The sequence below is a fragment of the Piliocolobus tephrosceles genome, chromosome 5, assembly GCF_002776525.5.
Source record: "Piliocolobus tephrosceles isolate RC106 chromosome 5, ASM277652v3, whole genome shotgun sequence".
NCBI classification, from domain to species: Eukaryota; Metazoa; Chordata; class Mammalia; order Primates; family Cercopithecidae; genus Piliocolobus; species Piliocolobus tephrosceles.
In genome coordinates this window covers 84,834,195-84,853,203 of record NC_045438.1, presented here as the reverse complement: position 1 = coordinate 84,853,203, position 19,009 = coordinate 84,834,195, and the positions used below count along the sequence as shown (strand labels likewise).

The 19,009-nt window shown below is 38.8% G+C and overlaps 1 protein-coding gene and 1 non-coding gene across 3 annotated transcripts in view; both read left to right on the top strand.

Annotated features, from left to right (window-relative positions):
- SLC35A1 (solute carrier family 35 member A1) overlaps positions 1-19,009 on the top strand; it is a 33,901-nt gene that overhangs the window by 6,319 nt on the left and 8,573 nt on the right. For both annotated transcript variants that reach the window (XM_023205255.1, XM_023205253.1), the window contains 2 exons: positions 15,719-15,878; positions 16,365-16,517. In XM_023205255.1, the coding sequence (XP_023061023.1) occupies positions 15,719-15,878; positions 16,365-16,517 (313 nt within the window). The remainder of the gene's footprint in view (positions 1-15,718; positions 15,879-16,364; positions 16,518-19,009) is intronic.
- Positions 5,761-5,869, top strand: LOC111538108. Its single transcript, XR_002730213.1, has one exon. It is a non-coding gene; the product is annotated as a U6 spliceosomal RNA (small nuclear RNA).

Below are 19,009 nucleotides of genomic sequence, written 5' to 3'. Positions count from 1 at the left end.
AGCAGGTAATCGGAATGAGCCAGGGTGGAGCAGGTAATCGGAATGAGTCAGGGTGGAGCAGGTAATCAGAATGAGTCAGGGTGGAGAAGGCAATCGGAAAAGGTTGCTTTACCAGAAAGTTATTTTAAAAGTAGAAGGCAAAGAATCGAACATACTAACATATTGATTCTTTGAAGAGAAATTTAGAACTCATATCTTAACAATCCCCTCCTCTTGCATTTTCTTTACAGCTCTTTCTCTTCAAACTTCTTTAACATGTCTTGGCTTAGTTCTGCTTGATTTTCCAAAAGAAGAAGCTTCTCTCGATAAGGTGGAGGACAGTTAAGGGAGGTTTTAGTAAGTGCCATTTCTGTGAGCCTCTGCACCAACCCACAGATGCATGGTATGACACAGCACCTGACAAGAATAAGTACACCCGTTACGGCTGCGAGGGAAGTAAGAATTGAGGTTGTTATTCCTTTCCATTTACCGAACCACTTTTTTAGCCATCCTGTAAAGGGGTCATTTACCCCTGAGTTGCTGGCTGACTCACTGGACAGAGCAGTCAGACCTTGCAATGCCTTTGTTATACATCCATTAAGGGTGGTGGTGTTTGGGATAAAGGTACAACATTGAGTTTTAATCATGATGCAAACTCCTCCTCTTTCTGCTAATATCATGTCTAAGGCTATCCTATTTTCCCAAGCCCCTAATTGCTCAGCTGTCCTTTAACAGCATCTCTAGTGTAGTTAATAAATCACTGTTGGTTGTAATAGATGTAGTTTATTCAATCTGTTTTTATTAATTGTCACCCACCAAAATATTGACTCAAATCCTGCAGCTGTTTGATTTCGGGCTTTAAATTGATCTGGTATGGACTCCAATTGCGTCTAAATAGACATGAGAGTTGAAAGACCCATAAGGAGCTTCTGTCGCTTTACAATGTCATATTTTCTTCCTCTGGTTGATGAAATGCCAGAATAAAAGGGATAGCCAGTTGAACTAGAGCATAAGTACTGCTCTAATTATTTGGCAGAGTGTCCAGTTAAGGTCCTCCATAATACCACCATATATCCGCTCAGGGATGAATAAGAGCAGATTGATGGGTCAGCTCTTGGAAGTGCCAGACTTCACTGCATCCTGTTAAGTCTCCAAGAAATGCCAAATTTTTCCCCTTGTCGTTAGAGACATGAGGTAAAATTGGTTTTGGAAGATGGAGGCTGGATAGCCCTTGGGGGCTGACCTGCAGGGTATTGGACTTAAGGAAATAGCAGAGAAAAAGAGAGCACAATTTGTTATTCCAGGCAGTGGAATCTTGAAAAAGAGCTACCATGCACTCCATGTCCGCTTGATTTGAGGACCAGTTTCTGCATTGCTGAGAGCTCGGGTTATTCCTCACACTGGGTGGGTCCTGATTTCTCACCCCTGAGGCTGCCACAAGGTCTCTGGTTCTCACGAGAGAGAACCAGAGACCGCCCCTGGAGGGGAATGTAATCCCAGATGAGCCCCCAAATTGTTATACAGTTTTGGTGCCACAAAAGAAATAGCACTTGAATATAAAATTTTCTTTTTTTCTTCTCAGCAAGGCAGTTTGCTTCTATAGAAGGGTGCATCCTCACAGATGGAGCAATGGTGAGCACACACCTGGACAAGGGAGGAAAAGGGGGTCTTATTCCTGACACACGTGGCCCCTGCTGCTGTGTCATTCCCCTATTGGCTAGGGTTAGACTGCACAGGCTAAACTAATTCCAATTGGCTAATTTAAAGAGAGTGACGGGGTAAGTGGTTTGGCAGGAAAAATGATTATGGCAGAGCAGGAAATCAGAATGAGTCAGGGTGGAGAATGAGCAGGTAATCAGAATAAGTCAGGTTGGAGCAGGTAATTGGAATAAGGGTAATCCGAATAAGTCAGGGTGGAGCAGGTAATCGGAATGAGTCAGGGTGGAACAGGTAATGGGAATGAGTCAGTGTGGAGAGGGTAATTGGAAAAGGTTGCTTTATGAAGAAGTTAAGTTTAAAAGTAGAAGGCAAAGAATTGAACATACTGACATATTGATTCTTTGAAGAGAAATTTAGAACTCATATCTAACAGATGAATAAAATACATGGCCAGACTATGGGCCATTAAGAGTGATATGAACAGTTAAGAGGAGCCGCAAATGAAAGGGGCTAGAGCTTTATAATGGTCTTTTAGATTTAGTGTTTGCAAAAAAGTAAAATATTTTCCGGGTACTCTCAGTGTTGTCATTTCTTTGTACACACATTAAAATCAGTAATTCAAAAAGAGTAAGTAGATGAAAGGCAAACAGGATGTTATATAGTCTGTTAAAACACAGGTTGGATGTAAGTGCTGTAATGGAGAGGCTTCTAAATACCAGAAAATAATTGTTACACAAAAATGTTATGATTTGTTATATGCACAGGAAACCAAAGTTGATTCATGTTTGAATTTATATTTGCTTGAAAATTCTTTCCCATATGTTAAAATAATTGTGTAGAGCTAAAAAAATGAAATTAGACTTTTTTCTTTGCTTTCAAGTTAGAGAAGACTTTATCATCTCACAGAAAGGATGACAATTTCAGGATATTATGGGAGGCTGTGGAAGAATTATATTAGAAATAACTAAAGGTTTAGAACTTGAACTTTCTCTTCAGAGGAGAAAAATTAAGAACTTAGATCTTGGCCAGGTGTGGTGGCTCACACCTGTAATCCCAGCAGTTTGGAGGCCAAGGTGGGAGGATTTCTTGAGCCCAGGAGTTAGAGACCAGCCTGTCAACATGGTGAGACTCCATCTCTACAAAAATATAAAAAAATTAGTTGGGTGTAGTGGTGTGTGGCTGTAGTCACAGCTACCTGGGCGGCTGATGTGAGAGGATTGCTTGAGCTTGCAAGGACCTGCGGTGAGCCATGATTGTACCACTGTACTCTAGCCTGGGCAACAGAGCAAAACTCTGTCTCAGAACAAGAAAAAAAAAATTAGAAGAACTTAGATCTTGATGATTAAAATAATGTATTTCCCCCATATTTCCAGAAAAATACTGCACAGTTAATGTAAAAATTAGTAACGTTTGCTCAATGTTGATTTGAGTTTTCTGGAGAATGAATACAGGGAAAGGAAAATAAATTACTATTTAAATGGAAAAAAACCCATTAAACTTCATTTAAAACTATGATTAAATGAAGTAAAAGCTTCTTCCTTTTTGCCCATTCTTTACACTGTGATAAAGTATAATAACTTTATAGGGTTGATACAAATATATACTAGAACTTCAATTTTATTGGAACTGTGCAAAGCTTAACCTCATTATAGAGCAGTCCATTTGAGTTTGTTTATTTAGTATGGTCTCTGATGCTGTTTGCTCAGTAATGTTCTTTGCTTAGTGAATAGTCTTGGCTAATTGTTAAAGTAAGTACATATATTATATAAAGTAAGTACATATATTATATAAAGTAAGTACATATATTATATGGGAGTGAGAGGCGGGGGCAGAAACTTAGCAAAGTAGTACCTGAAACCGTGTTTTGGTTATAATTATGGTTCACTTATATAATAACATATCACTGCCATATTCAAATCCGTGTTTCATTCCTTCCAAACATTGGAAGCAAATAGTCATTCTAAGTCGTTTCAAGGTATTGTTAATAAGATATAATGGGATAGTTTCATGCATTCATTTATTTATTTAGAAAATACCTATCAGATGTCAATTATATACTCAACACTGTTCTAGTGTTTTCACTAGAACACTGCAAATTAAAAAGGTGTAGTTCTGCACTCATGGACTTATAGTCTATTGAAGAACCAAATATTAAATAATAAATAGGTGATGTTATGGGGGAAAAGTAGAGGGTGCTACAAACACACATAATAGAGGGCCTGCATTTGGATTAGAGGGTTTCCTCTTTGAGGAAGTTACATTTAAACCTAGACCTGTCAATTGAGTAGACTTTAGGCAAGAAAAGAGCAGAGAGGTGGCAGAGAACTGTGTGTTTGAAATCCCTGAGGCAGAAAAGTCCTTGACTTTGGTGCTGAGATGAAGCAGGAGAGGTCATCAGGGTATCACAGTAGTATTATGGGCCTGTTAAGGATTTTAGATTTAATCTGAAGTGTATTAGAAAAATCACTGAATGGAGCTAGGAGCAGTGGCTCATAATCCCAGCACTTTGGGAGGCTGAGAATCCCAGCACTTTGGGAGGCTGAGGCAGGTGGATCACTTGAGGTCATGAGTTGGAGACCAGCCTGGCCAGCATGGTGAAACCCCATCTCTACTAAAAATACAAAAATTAGCTGGGCGTGGTGGCGCATGCCTGTAATTCCAGCTATTCTGGAGGCTGAGGCAGGAGAATTGCTTGAACTTAGGAGGTGGAGGTTGCAGTGAGCTGAGATCGCACCACTGCACTCCAGCCTGGGTGACAGACCAAGACTCCGTCTCAAAAGAAAAAGAAGAAAAAGAAAAGAAAGTCATTAAATGGTTTAAATCACAAACTAACATAGAACCCATGTTTAGAGTCACTTTGACCTCTTTGAGAATGATTTGGAAGTAGGGAAACTTAATAGAGGCAAGAGATAATCACCTAGGATGACAGCACAGGTCACGAAGAGAAGTTAATGGATTTGAGTTATGCTCTGGCAGTAGAATCTCTAGGACTTTGTGATGGGTTTGGATACATAGTAAGTTCTGGTTAATCACAGTAGTTATGTTCTATAAAGTCACCACCAACACTAAACTACTGAATACTAAACCCCTGCTCCTAGGGGATATATAGGGTAGCTTCCTGTGAGCAACTGATCACATTTTTGTCAATTAATTCAATACAATAACCTTGTTTTATGTGTGCTTCAGTCTAAAGACACTTTATTTAATGTATATTAGTGATTAATTAACATTGAACTCATGGCCAGCAGCACTATAACATGCCTGAACAAAGCTTATCTATCACATGTATTTTCTCCATAACATATAGCATATCCTTCCTATGCTTAGGAACATCAGACAGCGTGTCAGCCCTACAATGCTTGGGAGCCATTTAAACAAAATCACCAACACAAAGCACAAAAATGCAAAAAATGTAGCACTAAATAGATTGCACTTGTTTATTATCTGAAAGCTGAAACAAGGCAGAATGTTAACTTGTTCGGTGTCAGCCAGGAATGTGCATGCTTGGTGAATTGAATCAAATTTTTTGCCACTCTGTGGGTGTCTGCCAATGACTGAAAGTGTTACAAGCATTGATTTGGGGGTTTCAGATACATTTTAATAAGAGAAGTCACACATACAGTCCATGAATAATAATGATCAACTATAGTAGGTGAAGGAAAGGGAGGTATCAGGAAGCATATCTGTTTCCTAGTATAAACAATTGGGTAGTTTTTTTTTTTTTTTTTTTTTCTGAGACAGGAAAAACAGATCTGGGGGAAGAAGATATCAACAGTTTGACTTTGGGTAGGAATAATGTAAAGTTTTTAGTGTCTCGAGATATCCAGATGGGCATGGAGAATGGGCAGTTGGATTAAATGGGTCTGGAACTCAGAAGAGGTCGGGGCTAGAGATGTAAATTTGGGAGTTCTTATCACATAAAAACATTTAATCTCATGGGATTGGAAGACATTGTTAAAAAACAGTGATCTTGTAAAAACAATCTTATTTGTAATGTCATTTGAGTCCATATACCTTAAAGACTGCTGTTTTCTGGACAGGATAACTAGAAACTCCAGGACTAATATAAAGAGGAACACATGATGGAAATGGAAGGCAGCTTGTTTAAGAAACAACAAAGGAGTGCTCGCTTTGGCAGCACATAATACTAAAAATGTGGACAATACAGAGAAGATTAGCATGGCCCCTGTACAAGGATGACATGCAGATTCATAAAGCATTCCATATTCAAAAAACAAATGAATCAGTCTGGTACTGAAGCATTGCCCTAGAACTTTGTAAGAGTTAAATTAAGCAGGCCAGGGTAAGTATAACTTTAATCAAGTGTGCAAATTAGAATCTTCAGGTCCCAAGAATTTAAGCAGAGGCAATTGTAGCTCCATGCATTGTTCTTGGTGAGGTTTTGGAGATCTAGTCTAGTCAAACTTATTTCATATGTAAGAACTTTGAGCCTGCAAAGGGACTAATTCATGAAATCTCTGACTAAAAATTTTGTGTGACCAAATGGATCAGCAAGATTCCAGATCCATGTTTTAAATGAAATGCCATTTTATTTTTCAGAATTTGAGGTGGTAGAGAGGTTCTATAACCAGGTAGTCCTATTTGGACAGAACCCACGATGGCAATCTAGGTCAAATGGCTGAGACTCCATTGTCTTTGGTTCTTTCTCTTGCTTTTAATGCCTTCCTTAGGGTACCTGTAGATGGGCTGCATGCCATGAGGCATGGATATCCTAACATTCACATTAGTGTGGTAACAGTTTTGTAGGCTGAAGGGTTTGCTAAAACACTGGAATACAATCACTTAATTCTAATTCCAAGTATTTTCCTTGTCCTGGTTATATGCTGTGGTTTGGATGTGGTTTATCTCCACCAAAGCTTATATTGAAATTCTATCCCCAGTGTGGTGATGGGAGGCAGGGTCTAGTGGAAGGTGCTTAGGTTGTGGGGGCAGATTCCTCATGAATGGTTTGGTGCTGTTTTCCTGGTAGTGAGCTGTGGCTCTCAAGAGACATTAGTTCTTGCAGGAATTGATTATTTCTCGAGAGTGGGTTATAAAGCCAGGATGCTCCTCACGTTTTGCTCTCTTCACACGTGTCCGCCTCCCCTTAGACCTTCTCTGCCATGTGATGCAGCAGGAAAGCCCTCGAAGAAGCCAGGGCTACGCCCCTGAACTTCTCAGCCTGCTGAACTGTGAGCCAAATATATATATATGTGTGTGTGTGTGTATATATATATATTTAGATAGAGTCTCGCTCTGTCACCCAGGCTGGAGTGCAGTGGTGCAATCTCGGCTTACTGCAACCTCCGCCTCCAGGGTTCAAGCGATTCTCCTGCCTCAGTCTCCCAAGTAGCTGGGACTACAGGCACATGCCACCACGCCTGGCTAATTTTTGTATTTCTAGTAGAGACAGGGTTTCACCATATTGGTCAGACTGGTCTTGAACTCCTGACCTTGTGATCTGTGCGCCTTGGCTTCCCGAAGTGCTGGTGAGCCACTGCGCCTGGCCAAAAAAAAATTTTTTTTTTTTTAATACCCAGTCTCAGGTATTCTTTTACAGCAACACAAAGCAGACAAAGACAGTATTTAAAATATTTAAAAGAGAACTCCATTAAACATTATAAATGCACACTGGGTATAGTGGCTCACACCTATAATCCCAGCACTTTGGGAGGCAGAGGAGGGTGGAATGCTTGAGACCAGCCTGGGCAACATGGCAAAACCTCATCTCTGCAGAAAATGCAAAAATTAGCCGGGTGTGGTGGTGTGCACCTTTAGTCTCAAGCTACTTCAGGGCCTGAGGCAGGAGGATCGCTTGAACCTGGGAGGTGGAGGCTGCAGTGAGCCAAGATTGTGCCACTGTACTCTAGCTTGGGGGACAAAGTGAGACCTTGTCTCAAAAAAAAAAAAAAAAAAAAATATATATATATATATATATATATGCAATTTACTTGAAAATGTTAGGTTATTTAACTTCTTAGAAGAAATACAGACTTGCTTCAGTGAAGAGTGCCTGATATATATTGTCATTTTTTTTTTTTTTTTTGAGATGGAGTCTTGCTCTGTTGCCCAGGCTGGAGTGCAGTGGCATGATTTCGGCTCACTGCAACCTCTGTCTCCCGGGTGCAAGTGATACTCCTGCCTCAGCCTCCTAAGTAGCTGGGACTACAGGTGCACACCACCATGCCCAGCTAATTTTTGTATTTTTAGAAGAGATGGGGTTTCACCATGTTGGCCAGGCTGGTCTCGAACTCCTGACCACCCGCCTTGGCCTCCCAATGTAATTTTTATTTGAAAAAAAGGAAAAAGATAATTTCTTTCATGTTGGGGTAAAAGAACAGAAGGCAGAGGTGCATATGTTTCTGCAGTTTGCAAGAAAACTAGGCAATAAATATGAGGAAATCACTGAAAGTGTATTATTGCTATAAATTTAAAATGCCCTAGAAAAGCCAAAGAATAATTGGGACTTGTGAAAAATATTTTTGAAAACCTCATGAGTAGATGTCTTCTTTAGAAAGCAGGTAACTATACTCTGTAGAATCCCTACCAGTAATCATTGTCACAATGTGTTATGTAAAATGCCACACATCCTCCTTTAAGATTATATTTGCTGCCTTCAGTTATTCAGAATTGTGGCTATTGAGAGTGGCAGGCTGCCAGAGGGTGAAAGTGTTAAGGAAACACTCTTTGATGTCCAGCCTTAGAAACAAGTGAGGGAAACAAGCTGGTAAATGCAGCTTATTTTCATTTCATTCTTGTAGATGTTGACTAACCCTTACCCAAAATGCTTGGGACCAGAAGTGTTTCAGATTTCAGAATATTTAGGATTCTGGAATATTTGCATGAATATTAATTTGATACTAGCATCCCAAATCTGAAAACTTGAAATCCAAAGGGCTCTAATGAGCATTTCCTTTGAATGTCATGTTGGCACTCAAAAAGTTTTAGGTTTTGGAACATTTCAGATTTTGAATTTTCAGATTTGGACTACTCCAACCTTTATTTTCATTTTGGCTGAAACTATTATTTCCTCTTCTTTGATGAGAAATCTTAGGCTGAGGGAAATTTTAATTTGCCAGAGGAATCTAGAAAGTAATTGACAGTGACAGGATTAGAAGACAAGTTTTTTGAACTCTAATTTTCAAATTATGAGTCTTTCAGAACAATGAAGTAATTATTTTTTATTAAGTCAAAGATAAGCACAGTGGCATTGTTAGACATTTCAGTAGTTTACAATAATTTTTTCTCTTAACGTTTTATTTCCAAATGTTAACACTTTGCCATGTGTCTTCATTCAGGCGGCTCTAATAAAATACCATAGACCAGTTGGCTTAAGCAACACTTATTTCTTACAGTTCTGGAGGCTGGAAAGTCCAAGATCAAGATGCTCATGGCAGATTAGGTATCTGGTGAGGGCCCTCTTCCTAGTTTGCCAAGAGCTGCCTTTTTGCTGTATCTTCATGTGTTGGAGAGGGAGATGACTCTGGCCTCTTCCTCTTCTTATAAGGCACTAATTCCATCATGAGGACTCTACCCTCATCACCTCACTAAACCTAAGACCCTCCTCCAAATAATAATCACATTTGGCGATTAGGGCTTCAACATATGAATTTTAAGGGGTAACACATTAAGCCAATAGCACATTACACATACAATAAAACATTCTTTTTCTGCAAGTGTAATTTTGTTGACAGTGATTTTTGGTTTCTATTTGTATTTAACTTGAGATTCCCACCCCCTCCCCCATCCTTGTTGATTATACTTAAAACACCCTGGAAGTTTTGGCGTGTGAAATTATACTTATTTCAATAAAAAGTTAGAACTGGAAGAAAAAAAGGGAGTGTGGGAAGGAATTAATGGATGGCTACTTTGATAGATAAGGTTGACATGGTCAAAGTAGTAAATGTTACGTGCAAGATATTGCTGGGCACTGTGTGTGATGTACACTGTACCCCACTTTCCTTTTTTTTTTAACACAAATATTTTACCTTAGAGGTGGTTTCATGTCAGTATATAGAAATCTATCTCATTCTTTTTAAAAGCTGCATGATATTCCATTATATATAGGTACCATATATACCAGTCTGTATTGATGGGCATTTGGGTTGTTTCCAGTCTTCTACTCCAACACAAAGATGTAGTAATTATCTTTGTAAATATACTGTTGTGCATATGAATGATTATATCAGGTAACTTATAAATTAAAAGAGGAATTAGTAAATTCTGTTTTGAGGGAGGGGCAGATTAGCAGTTGGATATTGTGAAAGCTGCATATGTAAATAAGGTGATTTTTTAAAATATTTGAATTTTTTTTTTTTTGAGACGGAGTCTCGCTCTGTCACCCAGGCTGGAGTGCAATGGCATGATCTCAGCTCACTGCAAGCTCCGCCTCCCAGGTTCACGCCATTCTCCTGCCTCAGCCTCCTGAGGAGCTGGGACTACAGGTGCCTGCCACCACTCTTGGCTGATTTTTTTGTATTTTTTAGTAGAGACTGAGTTTCATTGTGTTAGCCAGAATGGTCTGGATCTCCTGACCTCGTGATCTGCCTGCCTTGACCTCCCAAAGTGCTGGGATTACAAGCGTGAGCCGCTGTGCCCGGCCAAGTATTTGAATTTTAACTTATCAATTTCTAAGCTATAATTTGGTTGAAAGATAATACAACATTTAAAGATACTTTTTCATAACATTAATTACTGCTGCAATTCACGGGAAAATGTTAGTTATAATGCTTTACTAAACCCTATCACAGCTGTCAACAGTTTAGATTTAAATCTGTCATTGTTAGTTTAAAGGAAGTGAAAACACTTTCATATTGCCTTAGAACAAAGGAACAAAGTCAACTTTTTTTTTTTTTGAGACAGGGTATCACTCTGTCACCCAAGCTGGAGTGCAGTAGCATGATCTTGACTTACTGCAACCATTGCTTCCTGGGCTCAAGCAATCCTTCTGCCTCAGCCTCTCCAGTAGCTGGGACTATAGGTGCGCACCACCACAGCCAGCTAATTTTGTAGAGATGGCGTTTCGCCATGTTGTCCAGGCTGGGCTTAAATTCCTGGACTCAAGCAATCCGCCTGCCATGGCCTCCCAGCGTGCTGGGGTTATAAGTGTGAGCCACTGCGCCAGGTCAAACAGCTTTTTATTGTTTGCTGTTCACCATAGTTTATAAAGACTATCCCTAGCAGGATGTGTAAATGTTAATGTAAATATACTTCGGGTGTGTTTAGTAACAAACCAAGTATATCTTAACTTTGAACTACATATCCATATTAAGACCAGAGAAAATTCTTTTACTGTTTCATAGTATTGTCTATAGAGAAATTAATGTATCTGTCAAATACGTATATTATAGATTATCCAACTCTGTTTATTTCTCCTTCTGGTTTACATTTCAGTACCCTTTTGGACCCATGCTATAATGGGTTCAGGGTGTTGGGGAGGAAATAAAAATCATGTCCCTCATATGAAGTGTATTTTTGTCCTCAATTTGACTTCATTGTTGGTTTTTTAACGTAGCCCCTCAGTCTTTTAAATGAGTTAATTACACTTAACTTTGTAGATAAGAAATTTATAAACAAAATTTAACTTTCTTAAGCTCATGAGTAACTTCTGCTGTGTTCCATTTTGCACAGTGCGTCGGTAACCTAGCCAAGGATTTTATGCCTCTTGTTAGATCAGTAGCTGGAAGAATGGGGCCTATTTTTGACCAAACATAGGTCAGAAATAATTGGTTTCAGCCGGTTGATAGGAAATTTAGGGGGAGAGGCAGCAGCAGAATCTCTGCAGTCAACATGGAGCTTCAGAATTTCTTCAGGTAACCAAAGGTTGCACAGAGTCTATTATAATGATAAAAATAAAAATAATTGTTCAAATAGAAAACTTAACAAGGAAGACTATATGTAAAAAGAAATTTAATATATGCTTTTGATTATATATGCTCTTTCTCCTAGCTAGCAATGTCATTTATATAATTAATAAATTTGTTTTTAACAGAGGTGCTCATTAAGGTGCTTGTGATTTGATTTCTAAGAAAATAAGTTCAGGGCCAGGCGCAGTGGCTCACGCCTATAATCCAGCACTTTGGGAGGCCGAGGTGGGTGGATCACTTGGTCAGGAGCTCAAGACCAGCCTGGCCAACATGATGAAAAAACCCCATGTCTACTAAAAATACAAAAAATTAGCCAGGCATGGTGGTGTGCACCTGTATTCCCAGTTACTCGGGAGGCTGAGGCCCGAGAATTGCTTGAACCCAGGAGGTGGAGGTTACAGTGAGCCAAGATCACACTACTGCACTCTAGCCTGGGTGACACAGCGAGACTCCATCTCAAAAAAACAAAAAACAAAAAATCCCCAAAACAGAAAATGTAAGTTCAGGAGAATAGAAGAAAAAGTAACCTTTTTACAGTATATTACAGTATATTTATGAGTGATCATTTGTTTCTGTCTCATAGTAAAACAAAAAGACAGATGATTACTAGTGTTTCCTAGCAGATACATTGCTCTTGTTACTTTTATATAACTTCAGTGAGTAAAGCTAAATATAAGATTAAGAGCTGTATTCTTAATTAATACATTAACTTAAGCAGGATTTAACCTGATTAATACTGAAATTATTTACCCTCTTCTTTAAAACTTTCTGTGTGGTAAGATTCCCACATATTCTTTCCAATACCTCCTAAATCTCCTCTGTCTACTTTCTGATACTTTTCTGTTATTCTTTTACTCGTTCGTTTAGCATCCTCTGCTTTTTTTTGTAACTTATTTCAAAATATCTTATGTAACATTGCTATAATCTTTTGGTACTACAGTGATAATTGTACTTTCCAGCACTTAACATTCTGGTATACCTTGGTTTCTTTAATGTCTACATTAGAGAAGGAACCAGAAAAATATACCTTGGCCATCCTGGCAGTGAAAAAATAGCTCCTAAGCATCCAACAAAAAGGATATGGCCAAAAGAGATAGATGTGAAGGTTAATCCTGACACACTGTACTTTACTTTTTGCTCCACTGAAGGAAAGGAGTACTGAGATTGGCTACTAATTTGTTTCCTAAGCCCTTCTTTTTATGTGAAAGCCGAAAAGGGAGAAGAGAAAAGAAAGAAAAGTGAGGGGGAGAAAAGGACCACAGCAGCCTTTATTGGTGCAGGTATGGTAATTATTTGGAGTAGCAGTTGGATCCTTAAGTAGCCCATATTCTGACAGGACAAAGAGACCAACCCTGTTCTTTGGAGAGCTAAAACACTATTTGTTACCAGTGAAGGCTTCTAATGTCTTCTTTTTTTTTAAAGAGATGGTATCTTACTCTTTCACCCAGGCTGGAATGCAGTGGTGGCATCATAGTTCACTGTAGCTTCAAACTCCTGGGCTCAAGTGATGCTCCCACCTCAGTCTCAAGTGTAGCTGGGATGATAGGCCACCACTCCTGGCAATTTATTTATTTAAGTAATTAATTAATTAATTAATTTATTTATGAGAAGGGGTTTTCCTCTGTTACTTGGACTGGTCTCCAACTCCTGGCCTCAAGTGATCCTCTTGCCTCAGCCTCCTGAATAACTGGGATACAAGTGTGAGCCACCACACCCACCAAGGCTATAATATCTTTAACAGGTGGAGGTAAAGTGGCATTGCCCATAGCTGGGGATTAGGGAAAGGATAAATAGCCATTATATTGTAGCTTTTGAATGTTTAGCGGGAAGAATCTTATATCAGGAGATAAATGAGTATGGGAGGAGGTGGAGTGTGAAGTGTGGGCACAAGCAGCCACCTCTCAGCAGTTCCTTTTGGGTATCACCTTGAAGACACATCATCAGCGTATGAGTCAGCATTTTAGAAGGGCACTAAAACTTGCACTTCACACGGTCTGTAAAATTTGTATCTATGCTATCATGATACTAGAGATAATTATGATGTTTAGTTACCTTCTCTGATACATCACCTTATTAAGGTGATTATTTTACATTTTAATCTCTAATTTTTCATCAATTTTATAATTGAGGAGAAAACATGTTGACAATTATTCTTTATACTCTATTTAAGATGTTGGCCAGGTGCGGTGGCTCATGACTGTAATTCTAGCACTTTGGGAGGCTGAGGTGGGAGGATCACTTAAGGTCAGGAGTTTGAGACCAGCCTGGCCAACATGGCGAAACCCTGTCTCTACCAAAAATACAAAAATTAGCCAGACATAGTTGCCTGTGCATGTAGTCCCAGCTACTCGGGAGGCTGAGGCAGGAGAATCCATGAACTTGGGAGATGGAGGCTGCAGTGAGCCGAGATCACACCATTGCACTCCAGGCTGGGTGACAGAGACAGACTGTGTCTCAAAAAAAAAAAACAAAGCAAAACAACAAAGATGTAAGGAAAGTATATGGGGCATCTTAGAATTGCATTAAGCAGTTTAAAAAAAAGCCAAACATTAAAGAGCCAATCTTCAGACTCCTGGAAAACTCTCCTACATAGATTTTTTGGTGGACAATCTGTGGTATTTTTGGTATTCTTTTGCTTTTCGAATAGAGTTTGTAGTCCACCACCAGGCTGTGTGCGTTGCTTTTCAGCATATAGATTTAACACTGTGGTGTGGGTGTTGGATTTGGTAACACAAAAAGATCTGTAACTAAGAAGGATGTCTTTTGTTTCTGTGGCTTAGGTCAAAGTTCCTGTCTTATTAATTAAGCATTTTCTTGGAGTTAAATGTTCTACAGCAAATAAATAGGCACAGGTTAGTCAATTTAATATAATGAACTTTTGCTTTCTCTCAGAACTTAGGTAATTATATTTGCAGCATTTAAAAATGAAAAAATTCAACTCACAACTGTTGATTCTAATATTCTAACTAAAAATACAGAATCTCCTTGTGATTATCAAACTTTGAGTTGGAATAGAGCTCTTTCACCAGCAAAGTATTATGGTTTTCTTAAGGATATTGTGAGCTGCAGTTAGGACCATTATTATAAAGCACTTTTTTGGGGTATTGGTGCTTATTATAAAACATTGTTTTATTTTTATTTTCAGGAAATCAATGAGCTGATTTATAATACAGGAAATATAGGCCAGATTAGCCACATCCTCCTGAAATAGTAATAGCAAAAATAATAGTTAAGAGCATGCATAATCAATATGCAGTCAAATAGTAAACTTTATGTACATTAGAGATATAGTTTCCTTTTGTTGGAGTTAGTAAATTTTTCAGATCTGCTACAGAATTATACAGACATTAAGTATGATGAGAATATTCTTACGTAAGGATTATGTACTATATTTCATAAGTACTAAATTAATTTATAAATAATACTGACCTGACTCACTCTATTCCTGACCCACTTAACGAACTACCAAAGCGTCTTTATTTGCAATTAAATCTATTGTAATTAAAAAAAAAAAAAAACTTTAAAAATAGGCTAGGTGCAGTGGCTCACGCCTGTAATCCCAGCACTTTGGGAGGCCGAAGTGGGCAGATCACTTGAGGTTTGGAGTTTGAAACCCTGTCCCTACTAAAAATACAAAAAATTTAGCTTGGCATGGTGGTGGATGCCTGTGATCCCAGGTACTCAGGAGGCTGAGGCAGGAGAATCACTTGAACCCGAGAGGCGGGGGTTGCAGTGAGCTGAGATAGCGCCACTGCACTCCAGCCTGGGCGACAGAGTGAGACTCTGTCTCAAAAATAAATAAGTAAAAATAAAAATGGATATGCAAACTGATCAGTTAAGAAGAAATCAGAGTGAACTTGATGAAATACAGTTAAAGTAGCAGGGGTAATATCGCAATATTTTTATAGGTAATATCAGCAATTTTGTTTTCCTAATCTCATTATTTAATATACTAAAATCTCTCAGAGCTTTGACCAGAGATGGATAGTGGTAAACCTAGTTGTTGTCATATTTTCCCAAACAGCACTATAATTTTTTAAAGAGGATACATTATTGGTATGTTTCTTTTAATCTAAAACTAGTTAGAAATTATTAGTTTACTAAATTACAGCAAACATAGTATGCCTGTCCTGTGTTTGAAGAAGTCTTATTAAAAGAATGCTCTTTAATTTTCTTCCTCACCATCCTCTCATCTCCCCCTTTTGTTTTCAAAGAGAAACTGGTAGTCTGGGTAGATTCAAAGCATCTTTAAGAGAAAATGTCTTGGGGAGCCCCAAGGAACTGTTGAAGTTAAGTGTGCCATCATTAGTGTATGCTGTTCAGAACAACATGGCTTTCCTAGCTCTTAGCAATCTGGATGCAGCAGTGTACCAGGTAAGTGGAGTTAATGAAAATGAAAAGCACAGAATCTTTGATGGTAAAAAGAGTTTTTATTAACTATCATATTATCAAGTTTTTTTTTTTTTTTTTTTTGAGATGGAGTCTCGCTCTGTTGCCCAGGCTGGAGTGCAGTGACGTGATCTCAGCTCACTGCAATCTCTGCTGCCCAGGTTCAAGCAATTCTCCTGCCTCAGCCTCTTGAGTAGCTGGGATTATAGACATGTGCCACCACACCCAGTTAATTTTTTGTGTTTTTAGTAGAGATGAGGTTTTACTATGTTGGCCAGGATGGTCTTGATCTCCTGACCTTGTGATCCACCACCCACCTCGGCCTCCAAAAGTGCTGGGATTACAGGTGTGAGCCACCGTGCCCAGCCATTATTAAATATTTTTTATTGATAATTGTATCAATGATATCAGAAATATTTGTATCAGAGACTAACATTAACTGAATTTATTAATTCATTCTTTTGTTTTTAGGTGACCTACCAGTTAAAGATTCCGTGTACTGCTTTATGCACTGTTTTAATGTTAAACCGGACACTCAGCAAATTACAGTGGGTTTCAGTTTTTATGCTGTGTGCTGGAGTCACGCTTGTACAGTGGAAACCAGCCCAAGCTACAAAAGTTGTGGTAAGAAACAAAATGCACACCATAACTTCCCATAAATAGAAAACTTCCTTAAGTCTTATACTGTTCAGTTACATTGATGCACGCAGCATGACTACATTTCTTTGATTTAAAGTAACTTTTGCCTTATAGATAGGCCTTTTTTCTTTAGCATATTATTAGGGATAATAATACTTATTGGTTGTTTCTCAGAGGAGAATATGCATAAAAAATGTTAGACATGGAAGCTACCTTAGAAATAATGTGTTCCACCCCTTCCATTTTATGGATGACAGTCCAAAGAGGTGAAGAAACTTGTCCTAAATTAGTTAATAGCTAACTTGTGACCACAACTGTGCCAGTTTCCATACTGTATATGTTTAGAACTTCTAGACCTCTTTCAAACATCTCAGAAACACTGGGCAAGGTTTTTCTGCATCTAGTTTTCATCTTCTCCCTCAACTCTAAGTCTCTGGCACATCTCCTTACTGTCAGTGATAGGGATGACAAGGGGAGGAGTGTTCTTACTGATAGTTGATAATTATCTGTAGTTTTTAAGAGTTAATGTGAAGGTACATAACTGATTTTTAAACAGTTAATGTTAAGATACATACATGATTTTTTTTCTTATATTGTATGCCTCAATCAGTTATTTCCCCAAAGAGAAACAGGAAATGGGATGCCAGTGAATAGTTTGTAAAGGTCAGGCGTTTCCTACAGTTGAATATTTACTGTGTTTAACTTTTAGCAAACGGACTATGGTTCTCTTAGGAATGGAAGGTGGCTGGGATGTACAGTGCTTGTGAACAGTATCATATCCCCACCCTCCAGGTCTCCTCCTTCCCCAATTAAAACCCTACTGTTTCTTTCTATAATATGGTTTCTAGACAGAGACTTCCTGATCCCTGCCTTCTGTCCCTACGCTTTTCCTTATATTTCTCCTAGATGCATTCATGTATCATTGTTCCTCAATATATCCTAAAACTTCTCTGTCTCCCGATGTTGTCTAAGTAGTATGAGGCACAACTTGGTAATTACCCCTTTGTTCTGAATACTGGAGACTTGTTATACAGTCATGTGTCACTTAACAAAGAATATAAGTTCAGCGTTCTGAGAGATGCATCATTAGGTGATTTCATTGTTATGCAGACATCATGGAGTATACTTACACAAATCTAGATGGTATAAACTACTTACTACACATCTAGGCTGTACAGTATAGCCTGTTGTTCCTAGGCTACAAACTTCTATAGCATGTTACTGTGCCGAATACCGTAGCCAGTTTTAACACAGTGGTAAGTTTAGTGTACCTAAACATAGAAAAGGTACAAATACAGTTTTATCTTACAGGACCAGTTTTATATGTGGTTCATCATGGATTGAAATGTCATTATGTGGTACATGACTGTTAATTTCTAGGGGGCAGGCAATCTATTTTACAATTGATCATAAACCACTATATGTAAATGTGTCACCCAAATAGTTTGTCTCAAATGTATCTTGTATCCATCTCACCCCACTGTTTCCTCAATCTGTCTGCACTGCTATGCACTCCTCCAATACTGGTTAAGTGGGTTCCAAGTGTCAGGACTGGAATAGACTCTCGTTGACACTAGAACTCAAACTCTGGCTCATTCTAAACCAGAATGCAGGTTGTGTTTGTATTTATTAAGCTTATCTTGTTAGCCTTGGGTTATTGCTCAGCCCCTTGGGTTCTTTCCAGTTCTTATCCATTATTAGCTTCTCGTTTGGGTATTATGCTTTCCAGAGTCAAAAAAGATATGCCTTCTAGGTCTTTAATGAAAACTTTAGATAGAACAGGACCAAAGCTCTGTGGCTGTACCTTCAGAATTGTCTCTAGCTTGATCTTTTTCTTGCTTACTGAACATTTATCATCTCTCATAGTTTTTATGGGTCAGGAATTTGAGGGTGCCTTAGCTTGCTGGTTCTGGCTTGAGGTTGCAGTCAAGATATTGGCTAGGGCTGCAGTCAGCTGAAGGCTTGACTACGGCTGGAGGATCTGTTTCTAACATGGCTTATCTTAATGCCTGGCAAGTTGGTATTGGTGGATGGTCTAGCTTGATTTTGTTCAATTAACTAGCATTTTTCTGTATGAGCGTTCATGCACTTATGGATTGTATCTTTATCCTTAACTACATTTCTGTGTTGTCTATAAAAATATTATGCGGCTGCGCACAGTGGCTCACGCCTGTAATCTCAGCACTTTGGGAGGCTGAGGTGCGCAGATCACGAAGTCAGGAGTTCGAGACCAGCCTGGCCAACATGGTGAAACCCCGTCTCTACTGAAAATACAAAAAACTAGCTGGGCATGGTGGCGGGCGCCTGTAATCCTAGCTACTTAGGAGGCTAAGGCAGGAGAATTGTTTGAACCTGGGAGGCAGAGGTTGCACTGAGCTGAGATTGCACCACCGCACACCAGTTCGAGTGACAGTGTGAGACTCTGTCTCAAATAATAATAATAATAATAATAATAATAATAATAATAATAATAATAA